This window comes from Cuculus canorus, chromosome 9, assembly GCF_017976375.1.
Source record: "Cuculus canorus isolate bCucCan1 chromosome 9, bCucCan1.pri, whole genome shotgun sequence".
NCBI classification, from domain to species: Eukaryota; Metazoa; Chordata; class Aves; order Cuculiformes; family Cuculidae; genus Cuculus; species Cuculus canorus.
Window position 1 is genome coordinate 223843 of NC_071409.1, and position 15250 is coordinate 239092.

A 15250-nucleotide genomic window follows, 5' to 3' on the forward strand; every position below is an offset into this window, starting at 1 on the left:
TCATATCCCTCTGGACCTTGAACTCCACCAGTTTGTGATCGCTGCAGCTCAGGCTGCCTCAAATCCTAATGAGGTCAACTGTATTAATGACCATCACGTTCAGTATTGCATCCACTCGAGTGGGGGGTCTCTATTAGCTGGATTCAGAAATTATCTTCAGTGCTCTCCAGGAGTCTCTTGGATTGCCTATGGCTTGCCGTGCTACTTTTCCAGCATATGTCAGGATGGTTGAAGTCCCCGAGCAGGATGAGAACTTGTGAGCGTGAATCTTCCTGTATCTGGAGGAAGAAGGCTTCATCAGTTGTCTCTCCTTGATCAGGTGGCCTGTAGTATACACCAACCACAAGGTTCCTGTTGGTTCCTCAGTCTTTTATTCTGACCCACAAGCTTTCATCATTTCATGATATCCCTAAGCAGTTCATCTACTTGTCTTTTAAACACCTCCAGGCAAGGGGACTCAACCAGCTCCCTAGGTAGCCTGTTCCAGTACCTGAGAACCCTTTATGTGAAAAATTTTTTACTAATGTCCAATCTGATCTCCCCCTCCCGCCCCCGGCACAGCTTGAGGTCATTCCCTCTCATCCTATCACCTGTCACTTGGAAGGCAGACCAACACCCACCTCTCTACAACCTCCTTTCATGTGGTTGCAGACAGCGATAAGGTCTCCCCTCAGCCTCCTCTTCTTGTTTTCCAGCCCCTTACCATCTTTGTTGCCAAGCTGTGTGCGTGGCAGTACTCACCTGGTGGTACTGCTGGGGAAGTGGGGTTTGATCTTTGCAGGGGCTTTGTGTTTTACATCAGGCTTTGTAAGTGTCAGGGGCTCAGTGCTGTTTCTGTTTGAGTGCCCTCTGCATCATTTTGGCTCTGGACCTACAAAAACTAATCTTCAGACTTCCTTCACCAGAGGAGAGAGCTGGGTGAGGAGTCCCAAGAGTGCAGTTCCAACTGAGATATCATTCATCTTCTTAAAGCCTTCTTTAGGAGGTGTAGGGTTCCTGTGGTACCTCAGTCCTGAGGGGAACGCTAGCAGCACTGAGAGCCATGCATAGCTTCCTTGCTGGGACAGGCACGTAGTCAGCACGGAGCAGTCTATTTTCCATACCTTTTTAATACAGGTCTGAGATTTGCAAAAGCCTTTCAAACAAAAATTCTGAAGGCTGCTGCGTAGTGAAATGCTCTGAGTAGCAGCAGCCTGGCACTGCACATGCAGTATTGGCAACCCCTCTGCTCAGACACTTATTTGCAAAACTGACTTAGTTGCTCATCAGTTTGTACTGTAGTTCCTTAGACGCTTTGTGGTTCCAACTCAGGGAAGTGGTCCTTCCCCGACCCTCAGCTCCTTGTGGCAGAGCAAACATATGTTCACAGTGTGAACTGGATCAGGGAATTGATGCAAGTTAAAATTAATCAGGCCAAGAGGCTAATTTCAACATGGGACAGCTTCTCTGGCAGACAAGAGCAGGTGAGCGTGCCCAGCCGGTGACGAGCCCTCCCGCTGCTGCTCTTAACAGCCTGCTGGCTGATGCCATTGTGCGGTGGTCATGTCTCAAGGGCTTTTAGCAGGATTTAGGACTTAAGATTTGCATGGGTAGAGTTGTGTTTTTCATATTTTTGAGATTATGTTGAAGCGTGAAACAAATCCACCTCCAGAATGGTTTCATGAGTCAGCCTGGTCTGTGACAGATTTGATGTTTGGTTGTGGAATGATATAAAAATGTTTGTAAATAGAAATATTTCCCTTTGTTTTTTCTCTTTTTGACATAAATTAGCTGCACTTTCAAATGAGAGTTGTAAACTGAAAGCAGTCTCACTCAAGTGAGATGTTTCTCACAAGCCAGCTCAGTGTTTATACTTTTTCTGGCAAAAAGGAAATTGACACTCCTCCTGGCAGATTTGGTCTCAATGAGCTGTAGACCTGGAGCTATCCCCGAGCAGATCCCACTTGTTTGGATGTTTCTCTGCTGCTTTGTCAGTGTGCATCCTTTTACTCTCTTGCTTTTTATCATCAGCTGTGTGTAGATTCTTGCTATACGTTACTCTGCAAGGCTTGATGGTGGGAATTAATGCAGTGTGATTGCTCACTGATATTTCTGTCCCAAGACCTGGGCTGGGCACTTTGTGGTGTGCTGTAAGAAGTCCTCTGTGGGAATGTAGTCTTGTGGAGAATCAGGGCTGATTCTGTCTGTTTTTCACCCTCTGGTCCCGTTGTTGGTGTGTGGAGAGGGCAGTACTGATTGCAGCTTAAAACCAGAGATCCCCTTAGGCCAGAGGGGTGGCAGAGCCGGGAAAGGCAGCTCCCTGGCTAGGGTGTCACTGCATGCTCTCAGGCCTTGAAACCACCTTAGAACCAGGAAAGGGTGTCTGCTTCCCTGGAGTGCCAAGGGAGAGGGATGTAGGCAAGCGCCTGCAGCCCCTTTCCCTCAGAGCTGTTGTTTCCATCTTGATGTGCAGAGAAGGTAATGCCTGCAACACGCTGGTATGAGGCTTCTTGTTGGGTGTTTGCATGTCCTCTACTGAGAAATATCTTCTTTTTAATATTGTGTGACTCTTCGGGCTCTGGTATTTTTATATTCATGCCTCTTGTTCAGGATTTGATCTACTTAATGGCCCCTTGCTTTTTTTTCCTCCCCTAAAATGTGTATTTGTGATGCATCTGCAGTCTGTAACAGCTCCTTTCTGGAGTGTTCTGGCATTTAAAAATCCCAATGTATGGAGCAAATAGACCCCAAGTGCCCAATGCAATTACAAAGAGGGAAAGATTAAAAAAACCCTCCAAATTATTGCACAAAAATTAAGTTTTTAATTGACTTTCAACTCCTTTTGTAGTTGTGAGGTAGTAGTGATTTCAGTGCTGTTCCGTCACATACAGGCAGGCTACTTGTTTTCAGAAATGTCAAGGTCACTGTTAAGCAGATGATCAACTAAGTTTAAAACCACGTGAATAATTGTGAATAATTGTTGACTTCCACTATGAGTTAAGCCATTGAAATAAGCAATATTGGGCTTCCCAATAGTTGTAGGCAGCTCTGGGTCTCTCTCAGTGTGGAGGCAGTTGTTCACCTCAGCTACATGCAGGCTGTAGCAGAAATCAGTTTTATTTTTGTGGCAACTATTGATGCTTGTTTTGTTTTGAAATCTGATTCAGAAAGGAACTAAACTTGTTAAAACAATAGAGAAAATAAATGAATAAATAAATAAAAAGTCACTCCAGCTACCCTAGCTTTTGGAAAGCTCAAGTGCGCTTTTATGGTGTGTGTGTGGGTGAGCTGCTTTGGAGTTTGAAGATTTTTGAGGTTAAGGTGAAAGTGTCCTTGAGACCATAACTGAGTTTCATAATGTCGTTCCTTATGGATTGTTTCTTGACATTAAGATGGATTATTTATTTTTGTGATGTAAGTTGGAAACTTTTCTAATTATTGTGTTTTTTCTTGTTGGCTTTAAGAGTCAGATTTACAGATCTGCCAACATAGAGCACCAACGTGTTGCACCAAAAAAATGGAAGAAAGCTACCAGGCAGCTGTTCGAAGGGAGAGGACTCAAAGTATCCAAGCACTGAACTTTGAACTGAAGTACATGATTGTTGGTCATATCACAGCTTTTCAAGGTAGGAACTTTTGAGACACTGCAGTCTTATGAGTAGTTTATAAAAGTATTCCCTGCAATCAAAAGGAAAAGATATATCCTTTGTTTTTCATTTATCTTATATTGCATGCTGTAGTCACTGGCATATGGTTTTCTTCTCTCTTCTTTGCTGACCCTGCTTTTGGAAAAAGATGATGGCACTTAATCTTGACTAGCATTTTAAGTATCTGCCTAAATCAAATTAGGAATATATTTAAGCTTAGACCTTGTTCCTGGGATCATTTTAAAAGATTGGGATGGAGTTTTTTCAAAGCATTTTCAAATGTCGTTTAGGTGTCTGATAGTTGTTTGTGCTTCTTGATATTTTGTCCTGTTGCCAAACCATTTACAGGTATAGAACGTTACATGAAAAGGCATTTGTTTATGGATGCTGAAGAAAAAGTTCTCTGATATCGCAAATGAGAACACAGCTCGCTCTTCACATCAAAATGTGTCTCTACCTGACAGGTCACATGAAGAGTGATCTGTTTTCAAGAACCGAAGAACTGAAGAATTGAGAAGCTTGATATAAGCCGGCAATGTGCGCTTGCAGCCCAGAAGGGCAACCAGATCCTGGGTCGCATCAAAAGAAGTGTGGCCAGAAGGTCGAGGGAGGTGACTCTGGCCCTCTGTTCCTCTCTTGTGAGACCTCATCTGGAGTATTCTGTCCAGCTCTGGAAAAGGTCCAGAGGAGGCTACAAAGGATGATCAGAGGGCTGGAGAACCTCCCATATGAAGACAGGCTGAGAGAGTTTGGGTTATTCAGCCTGGAGAATAGAAGGCTCTGAGACCTTATAGCGACCTTCCAGTACCTGAAGGGGGCCTACAAGAAATCTGGGGAGGGACTTTTTACAAAGGCCTGTAGTGACAGGACTAAGGGCAATGGGTATAAACTAGAGAGGCGCAGATTTACACTAGACATAAGGAGGAATTTCTTCACGATGAGGGTCATGAGGCCCTGGCCCAGGTTGCCCAGGGAAGCTGTGGCTGCCCCATTCCTAGAGGTGTTCAAGGCCAGGTTGGATGGGCCTTGGGCAGCCTGATCCAGTGGGAGGTGTCTTTGCCCATGGCAGGGACGCTGGAACTCGATCATCTTTAAGGTCCCTTCCGACCCAAACTATTCTATAATTATAATTACAGCCATGGAATTAAATGTCAGTGCATGAAAGAATCTGTGTTGAAAGCCTATTCTCCTAACTCTTGCTGTTCTCATAGCTACCTTGCTCTAACAGTTGGTGTAAGTCTGCGTAGATCCTTCATACAGATGGTTATTGTGCTGTTTAAGGGGAGGAACAGGCTTGTGTAGGATTGTGCAGTATACAGTGTTGGGCACTGGGGACTTTTCTCCAGAATGACATTTAAGCATAGTCTGTGAACTTAAATATATAAGAGTTGAGTGATTCAATCAATAGTCGTGTGATGAATCCAGCTTACTGATTTCTGTGGACCAAATTACATGCTTAATTTTAACTCCCTGCTTCGCTATGTTTAGTGTTGAGCACCCTTATGGAGTGGGTTTTGAAAACTAGCCGGTAGTTATTAAAATATAAAGTGCTGAGGTCTGTGTGGTTAATTGTATTGTTACAAGGCAGTTTTTAATCAAATAGTAGCCTTTTGTAATCTAGTCTTTTCCATTTAAGTGAAAATACTGAAAATAAAAGATGTGATTGGCAGTTAGTAAGAGATAGCATATTATCAAAAATTGACGATGAGTGATGGTGGAAATCTGAAAGATATGCAAGGGCAAGATAAAATTTTTGTTCTGCTTTTGGTCATTTACCTTTTTCTTCTGCTGTGTACCAAGGTGCATGAAATGCTATTTTGTTTATTTTACAACTGATTTTTGAAAATTTTTAATATCCCCCATGATTACAAAATTTGAGTGGAGGGCACTTGGGAGGAGCATTGTAGTAAAAGGGTGACTGCTGGCATTGTTCAGTGCTGCAAAATTACTCAGGCAATCTTTCAGTATCATGATTGAATGAAGATCAGGTCAGAATAGATTAACCTACCACCCCCTTTAGGTCAAGCCAGCGGTTTTATTGTCCATTGCTGATGAAGCCTTTTGGTGGAATGAAAGAAGTAATTAGACATTTCACACAGTTTAAATTTACAAGTATTTTCTGGAAGTGAGTAAATAGGTTGGTTAGTGTAACTTGTTACGGCTGGCCCTCTGTCTACATTAGGTGAGAACACTTGAAAAATATAACTTTCCTCCCTTGCTTTGTGAGCTGCTTTTGTTCTTTGGTTTTGTCCCCGGTGTCAATGAAAAGCCTCTTGCTTTATCTTGTACTGTATAAACACTCTGTTGTACTGGGTGAGACCTTTACTGAGAAGAAAGATCTTTTCATTGAATGATCTCTGTCCATTTTCTCTGTTTTGGTTTGTTGCTGTTTTCTATGATAAAGTGTGAATGTGTGAAAAGCACATTTAAAGTCTGAGAAAAGAAATATCTTTATTTTAGAAGCTTTCAGGTGTCTCTATGATTTTGTTTCTTGGAGCAGTGAGAACTGGCTTAGACTTGCTAAAAAATACTGATTTATTCATATGTGTGTGGTGGTGTTTGCTTGTACAATTTTCATGCATGGTTTACTTTCTTTGTATATACGCACTTTTAGTACTGTTAGTGAAGCCAAAGCAAAGTAGTAGTTAGTCTTGCTGCCTACTTCAGAGCAAAAGAAATCTTAACTGCTTTTCATGTACTTTTTGCAAAAAATACTATTAATATTATACCTGTACTGATGAAATAACTTTCATGACTAAAACGGTATAAGGAATGGATTTTCAGGAGCCGAACCTTGAGACTATAACAATGGGAGTTAAATTTCAGTGGGAAAATAGAGCAGCTTTTTCGGAGGCGTGGGACAGAGAGGATATGATAGGTTTTGGTTTTTGTTTTTTGGGTTTTTTATTTCATTCTCATCTCCTCATTTTCTCTCAAGGAAGTCAAAAGACAAGTTCCGAGGACCTGCAATTAGATACCAGAAGTGTTAGTAGGAAAGAGCTTTCTTATGGGAACAGGAGTTTTGATGAGTTCATTTAAATATTCCTGCCTGGGTACTGCAGTTGACTGTGGGCATTTGGGACTTGAAGAGGTTTTGTTTTGTTTTTTCTTTTAAAATTGAAAATGTTATTTAAGTAGCTTTGCCCACAGGTGAAATAAGACAATTTTCACAGGTGCTAGGTTTAGTTGTGCAGAATAATTAGTCTCTAAGGCTTGATTAAATATGCCACAGCTGTGGGCAGGCTTCTTATATTTGGACTAATGTCCAATCTGTGCATTTAGATAGCCTTCAGCACCACAGTTCAATCCTGCTATTTGTCTCCCTGTAAGTTTTTCATTATTAGCAACCCAGTCCTTGCTCAAACAGTTAATAAATCAAGCTTCTGTATGGATGTTTTTCACTTGAACTCCTTTCTCTCATGCTATTGCTGTTACACCTGATTTGAATAGGAAGAGGCACCTTGGCATCAGCTGCAGGCTATAAAAACACGCTCCCCATGAGTTAACAGGACAGGAGGAAGGGCCAGGGCCAGGAATTAAAGGGCCAGGGGCAGGAATTAAAGGGCCAGCTGGCTGCCTGGGGAGCATGTCATCAGGATCAGCTCCTGCAAGATTATACATTGTCACAAAATCTTTTGGGATGTTGAGTGTAACCAGGCCCCTGGATTCACTTTTTCCTAATGCTTTGGTCCATGATGTAGCCTAAAAGTAGTAACCATGATATTACTCTATGGATGTGTTATTAATGACTCTGCTGCAAATGGCAAGGTGGAATAAGTGGTTGAGATGTGTAAGTGTGCCAATAGGAGCAAACATAACAGAGGAGAATGTGTCTGTTGTAATGATCTGAGTGTGTGGCTTTGTTTTAGATGCATTTTAGAGCAGGTTACTTTGTCCCATCAAAAATGTACCGGTCTTTGCTCCTGTGGCTGCAAACAGGATGCTTTCATTTTGTAACTTGCTTTCTTTCTCCTCTGATAATCAGAAGATCGTTCTTTAAACTTAGTTTTCTTTGACCCAACTTTTTTTTTTTTTTTTTTTTTTTTTTTTTTTTTGGCTTGCATGTAAAGAAATGTATTGTTTTAGCTTATGTTTATGTCTTTGTGGTAATACTTCATGTTACTTGTCACAGCCATGCTTCTGTGCCCCCTCCCACAATTCACTCAAACAGTCCCTGCACTCGCTGGGGACGTTTCCAAGCAAGACAGCTGTGATTCACTGAATGGATTAAAAGTAGCACACGTGTGCAGGCTGAACATTGCTGTCAGAGAGGTATCAATAGCCTGATAGGAAAGCTTTGTTGTGGGCGCAGAGCCCACATATGGAATGCCCACAAGTGCCATGGAAGGACCCACAGATAGCTTGGCTCTGCTTCTGTCATCTTATGCTGACTCTAATTTAAGGTAATGGGAATCCAAACACTGGTAACTTATTTGTTCTGCTGATGGTTTTAGCAGAAAGGCAGAACAAGGTACTTTGAAACCCACATCACATTTCAGTCACCAAATTAGCAGGTATCAGAGGTACAGTGAAAAGTTTTGTTTGAGCTCAGTAGTTTTAAAAAAAAACGAACTATACTTCGCTGCACTTGTTTTTACAGCAGGCAAGAGGAATTGTTCCCTTACAGCCTCTGAAGAGAAAGCGCTATCGCGAATAAAAGCACGTTGATTATAAAGCAATAATTTTGTGGTATTCCTCTCAAATAGCATTCATTTGGCCTTGGGGGGTCAATTGGCAGGGCCAGGTATTCTGTATTCTCCCAGCTGTAAGAGGGTAGGTTAGCTTTGTAGCATTCTGTTCCTCTCATCCCTAACTCAAGGGGTTTGGCAAAGCTGTGCTTTTGTTCTGTTTTATATGGAATGGGGAGATGCTAGCTGAGAAAGCTCCTTGCTGCTATTTCTACTAGCAGAGTTGCACTGATATCTCTGAGCACATGTGTTGTTTTGTCCTGTTACCATTGGATCCAAGCAGGTGACTGGGAAGGTGATACAAGGTGGAGGGGGGAATGTAATTGTAGCAGGGATCCTACAAGGACTCCTAGTGGTCAGTAAAATGTCTGAAGTTAATGCCGAGTTGATCCAAAAAGTCCCCTAAGCACAAAGTTTTTGATCTGACATCCTCCCTGGTGAGTGGTAATGGTCAGCTGGCTTCTCTGAGTCTTGGGGTGGATGCCATTAATTAGTCCAGTAATCAACTGACCTGAATGTTCTCAGAAATAAGTAATACAGTACACCAGCACTCGGAGCCATATGGATTCAAAAACATTCTCCTTTTTAATTTGGCTGAGTTGCAGCGTTGCTGAAACTTATTTTTACAGAATTTAGGAATGTCAGCTTGAAATAGGGTTGGCTGGTTAATGGCGTTGAAGTGCAATGAAGTTTACAAAATGAAAAGGACTTGGCTGGAGAAGTGCCCTCTGGTTTGTAGTTAATTACTATATGAGGTGTAGTCACAATACTGCAGATGGATGCTGTCCAAAATCAATGAGCTATTTAAAGAAAACAGTCAGCCATCACAAACAGAAACCTGCCAACCATCACTGATACCTCTGGTTTCTTTTATTTACTGCTGGGTTATAGAAATGTGGAAGTCTTGTTTTTTAAAGTGTTTTTGTAATCCTGTAGTGGTTGGTGTTGGATTCAGACAAATTGTTACCCACCCCTTTCCACTTGTATAACCTTGCTAAGTAGAGTTTTGTGCTCTGCTGACCTTTCAGCTGAAAGCTGGCTGAAATCTATAATTTAGGTTTGTCTGAATGCAAACACAACTTTCTAAAGAGAGAGAGGCTCTATTAAAGTATATCTGTACACCTCCTGTATGTTACTAATTCCTATTCCAGTGCACAAAACAATCTGTTTTCTAGCTGGAGTGAAAGCCTGTTGTAGGTATGTAGCCCTGTTGGAGTATATACATTGAAATATTCCTTTTTTTTAGCTGCAGCCTTGCATGTGTGAATTGCATGCGTATGGACTGCTGCTCTCTCTCTGGTGTGGGGCTCTAGGCTCTAGAAGGACCACAGAAAATCTCCATCCTTTACTGGACGCAGGGGGAACAATAGTGACAAAGGAAGAGGTTAAGGCTGAGGTGCTTACTGCCTTCTTTGCCTCAGTCTTTAGTAATGAGGTGAGACATTCCCTCGATACTCAACCTCACAAGCCAGTAGACAGGGAGGAAAAGCAGACCAAAGCTCCCTTGAAAAAAGAGGAAATGGTTAGAGACCTGCTAGGCAAATTAGATGTTCCTAAGTCTATGGGGCTGGTTGAGATTCACTGAGGTTGTTAAGGGAGGTGGCAGAGGTACTTGCCAAACCTCTTTCCATCACCTACCAGCAGTCCCTGCTGACTGGGGAAGTCCCACTTGACTGGAGGCTGGCAGATGTTACGCGCATTTACAAGAAGGACCAGAGGGAGGCTCTGGGAAACTACAGACCTGCCAGTCTGACCTCAGTGCCAGGGAAAGTCATGGAGCAGGTCATCTTGGGTGCCATCTCGCAGCACATACAGGACGACTGGATGATCAGGCCCACTCGGCATGGGTTTATGAAAGGCAGGTCCTGCCAAACCTCTGCTGGGTTAAAAACTGGCTCAATGGCTGGGCCCAAAGAGTGAGGGTAAATGGAGTTCACTCCAGCTGGAGGCCAGTAACAATTGGTGTTCCCAGGGTTCAGTGCTGGGTCCAGTCCTGTTCAATATCTTTATTAACGACTTGGTTGAGGGGATCACCCTCAGGAAGTTTGAGGATTACACTAAACTGAGAGGAACTGTCAATCTGTTGGAGGGTAGGGAGGCTCTACAGAGGGATCTGAACATGATGGATCAGTGGGCTGAGGTCAGTGGGATGAGTTTTAACGAGGCCAAGCACAGAGTCCTGCACTTGGGACACAAAACTCCTGTGCAGGCTTGGGGAAGAATGGCTTGAAAGCTGCCTGGCAGAGAAAGACCTGAGGGTGTTGGTTGACAGCCGACTGAGCATGAGTCAACAGTGTGCTCAGGTAGCAAGAAGGCCAACAGCATCTTGGCTTGTATTAAGAATGGTGTGGCGAGCAGGACCAGGGAAGTGACTCTCCCCCTGTACTCTGCACTGGTGAGGCCACACCTTGAGCACTGTATTCACTTTTGAGCCCCTCACTATAAGAGAGACATTGAGGTCCTGGAGTGTGTCCAGAGAAGAGCAACAAAACTGCTGAAGGGGCTAGAGAACAAGTCTTGTGAGAGGCGGCTGAGGGAACTGGTGGTGTTTATCCCGGAGAAGAGGAGGCTGAGGGGAGACCTCATTGCTCTCTACAACTACTTAAAAGGAGGTTGAAGAGAAGTGGGTGTTGGTCTCTTCTCCCAAGTGACAGGTGATAGGACAAGGGGCAGTGATGTCAAGCTGTGTCAGGGGAAGGTTAGATTAGACATTAGGAAAAATTTCTTCACAGAAAGAGTTATCAAGCACTGGAAAAGGCTGCCCAGGGAAGTGGTTGAGTCTCCATGCCTGGAAGTGTTTAAAAGGTGAGTAAATGGGGTGCTCAGGGACATGGTTTAGTAGTGGACAGGTAAGGTTGGAGTTTATGATTGCTAACGTCTTTTCCACCCTAATGATTCTATGATTTTGTGATCAAGTCTTTGGAGATAAGATTCCTCCTGGAATCAGGTACTCCCTGAGAGTTCCTAAATCGTGCTTAGCGTGCCATCAGTTCAGAGGAAGGAATTCCCCTGGCTTGTGATCCACTATAAGACATTTTATGGTGGGTGGAGGCAATGAAACATTAAGAACTGTAGGGTAGGAGAGCCACAGTCCATTAGAAAGAAATTGCCCATCCAACCAAGAAACTTACATGCAATAGTGGTGAAGCGTTATCTTTGTGGGAGGAAATGGTCTTCTGATTCTGCCATCCTGTGTTATCCTCTTTATTGGTGCCATCGCGATTGATGAATTGCCCCGCATTTCCCCTTGCTGCACATAGGTACTGTCAGATTTGGTGAGGCTGCAGAGCCACCTAATGCAGTCTTCCAGTGGCCAGTAAATGAACAGGGAAATATATCAGAAATGTGAAGACACTTCCTTTTTGTTTGCCCTATTGTTCCCTGGAGAATGATAATTCAAGGGCTTTCTGAGCCCCAGCTGAGATACATCCATTATCCATGGCTTTAATTATGCTTTGCTGGGCCCACTGCCTGTTACTTTCTCTTTCACCATGTTATCTTTTGGCTACCACAAAAAAATTGGCAGTGTTGACCATTGACTGCTAATTATGCATCAGGTTGCTTGCTTCAATCATGCTGCCTACTAATTCTATTATGTCACTTGATTCTTAAGTTTTATAGTTTAGAAGTATAGTTATTGCCAGTATAATTATTCATGTTCTAGATCCTATTTGTGGCTTTAGAGCCCAAAACTTTGCTAAGACCTTGATCTTTGTCTGCAAGTGAGGTGAAGGAAGGGTATTAAATTCTTTCCTGCAGTTGTCCTTTCCCCAGCAAAACATAGAAATCGTAGTTTGCAGTGTGATATTCCCTAATGATCTAACCTTTTATCTTCTGAATGTGCAAAATTAAAAGAAAATCTTGGAGATGCGCCAGGGACTGTGAGTAAATATTAACATTACATTGTGAATAGTGATGATTGAACCCACTATGTAGCCTGTGTGTGTTCAGTCTCCAAACATTTCAAATGGTGCATGGTACTCTTTTGGCTGAAAAGACTGTCAGTGATGCTTTGGAATAATACTCTTTCAAAAGTTTTGTGTACAGTTTTGTAAAGATTCTAGATTCAGATCGAGATCTTCATGCTGTAGTTTAAAAGAGAATGGAAGTATTTCTTACCTGGTGTATTGTTCCACTTTTTGTACAAATTGTAATCTGCATGATAATCTACTATCCATAAATAATTTAAGGATGTGCTTTATTTCTATATACATACAAGATGAAAGTTAAATGTGGAAAAAACAAAGAAACCTTCGCCTTTATTTTTTTTTCTGTGCTGCATATTAAACATAAAATTGAGTGTGTGTAGTTTACCCCAGCCTCTCATGTCCTCTAAAACTCCCTGTACCTCTTGATTTTTCCCACGCTGTTTCATCTGCCACAGTATACATTATGATAATCAGGTATCCAATAATATTTACTATTTTCACTCTTTCTTTCAGGTTACCTGAATCCTGCTGAAAAGATTATTTCCCTAGTCAAACTTCTGGTCACATTCTGTTTCCTTGATAGTGTTAAGCTCCTGCATCTAAAATATGCCTTTCATCTGGTGTTTTCCAGTGTAGCCTGTGCCACTAGTTGCCTGTTACTTGTGATCTAAATGTCAATTACTGTCACAAGACAGTAATAGCAGTCTTGTCGTTCACTTAATATAAAAATTCAGATGGGTACCTTTTTTTTTCTATGCTGTTTGACTGTTTAGTAAGAGTGTTACATTGTTTAGATGTTTTTGTTACTTTTAAAAGTGATTAAATACAGATTTTGCAGAATACTTTGGTGAAAGGATGGACTAATTCCATGTGAAGTGATAAGAGAAATATTTATTAAATACAATTAAAAAGAAACAGCAAATCATTTAGGTAAGGTATCATGCATTTAGCCTTTATTCTTATCATGTAAATTTATTTCCTGAGCTTGTCTGGCTTTGGCTGTCATTTGATGCCTAGAATGTAAGCAATTTGGGGCAGGGACAGTCTCTTCATTATCTATTTATAACTGTTGTTCATGCAATGTGGGTAGGGTGTGTTGGTGCCAGAACAAGAAATCTAGTGAACACAGACATTGTGTGTTTGGTCACCTTATAGCTCTGTGTGCATATCACACCTGTCTGTTCTTGTAATTATATTTTTCTTCCTCTTCTTTCCAACACCTTGTCAGGCTGTTGACTGTATCTCCGGAGTAAAAAAGCATGGTGGAAGTGTAGCCCAATAAATCAATTATAAATTAGCCGAGATAGAAAGAAAACACAAAGATATCTGGAGAGAAAGTGTTCATTCCTAAAAAAAAAAAAAAAAAAAAAAAGAAGAAAAAAGAAATGAAGAAAAACATATGAAAGCAGAGTGAGCAAATGAATCTGGGGTCTTGACTCGCTGGGGGAGGCTTTAACTGTTGCTGTTGTGAGGTCAAAGTTTCTGTGACCTCCTTTAGTGTCCTCTTTTTTTCTGGAGTTGCACACTCTATTTTCAGCTACAAGGTGGGTGGTTTTCTTCTGCTATTTCACTTTAGTTCTGACATGGCATTTTCAGGCAGGTAGCCTGAAAATTACTGCTCAGTCTTTAATTGTATGAAGTCCCCCATGCCAGTGACTGCTGTTGGCTTGAGTGAGTATTTCAGTATACCTTCTGAAATTGTCCTCAATGCAATCAAGTCTAAGTTTCTGCTTTCCTAATTTAGTCTGAAGTTTTGTGGAAAAAAATGGGTGAAAATCTGAGAAAGAATGTGTTCTGGTAAGTTTTTTGAATAGGAGTTTAAGTGTATGAAGATAGTTTCTGCACTAAACTTTCCTGGAATAAAAAAAGGACCCATTGACTGTCCTTCAGTTTGGGGGTGGGGAGAGAGGTATTTCAGTGTTAACTTGGCTTTTAATTACACATTCTTTTCTCCTGAAGATGGTTGATTGTTTAAACTTCATTTTGTTGTTTTGTTAGTACTTCTACTGTGAGATTGAGGACAGAAAAGGTATTCCTCTAGACTGTTTCTAAATGCAGATTTTTAGATGTTCTTTGAGCAAGAGTATAGTACTGTAACATTGAAACTGGAAAAAACATTGGAGATAGTGAACTGAATGCAAAAAGACTGCTTTACAGCCAATCCTTAGTTCATTCTCACTGTTGTGCTTTCAGACTTCAAAAAAGAGAATGATGACACCGACAAGGTTAAGAGAGCAGATATCTATAAGCAGGTGTGTTGGTGAGAAACCAATAGATTCAAACCTCAGCTCCATGCCCCAGTAATAAGTGTGGAATTTCAGTTTGCATTGTGCTCTTTTCTGCCTACTGTGGACTTTGTTGGATGGATGAAACAGAGTTTACTCAGAAAACAAAGTATTTTTCAGGTTAACTGTCATTAGGAAATACACTTTCCTTGTTTTCTTACCTCATTTTAAGAGGCAAATGTGGAATGTCTTGAATTTTTATGATTATTTTTGCAGAAAAATGAATGTACCACCTCTGTTATGCAGATGTAGTTTGATTTTTACTTCTAGAGCAAGTTTGTATGTATGCCTGTTAGTGATGCTGTGTAAACTAGGGCCTTATGGAGCTTAACTCTTAGGTGTGTGTAGTTGTTGAAAGAGAGGATAAAATATTTTTTTTCTCCCAGTTATTGATAGACAATGACTTGTTGCTGTTGTGATATTTTATTTGTGGGCTAGGACTTCACTGTGCTGTATGTAAAATCCTAAGAAACACTGTCAGTCCCAGGACGATTACAGTTACTCTAATCATAGAATCATAGAAGGATGTCGAGGCTCTGGAGCGTGTCCAGAGAAGAGCAACAAAGCTGGTGAGGGGCTGGAGAACAAGTCTTACGAGGAGCAGCTGAGAGAGCTGGGGTTGTTTAGCCTGGAGAAGAGGAGGCTGAGGGAGACCTTATTACTCTCTACAACTACCTGAAAGGAGGTTGTGGAGAGGTGGGTGGTGGGCTCTTCTCCCCAGT

At 41.7% G+C, this 15250-nt stretch overlaps 1 protein-coding gene across 10 annotated transcripts in view; it reads left to right on the forward strand.

Annotated features, from left to right (window-relative positions):
• The window catches only part of LOC104068773 (glypican-5), a 501941-nt gene that overhangs the window by 19613 nt on the left and 467078 nt on the right, over positions 1-15250 (forward strand). For all 10 annotated transcript variants that reach the window (XR_008451209.1, XR_008451208.1, XR_008451207.1 and 7 more), the window contains one exon: positions 3444-3605. Coding sequence is in view for 7 of the 10 variants with exons in the window: in XM_054074212.1 (XP_053930187.1) it covers positions 3444-3605 (162 nt within the window). In the remaining 3 variants the exon portion in view is untranslated. The remainder of the gene's footprint in view (positions 1-3443; positions 3606-15250) is intronic.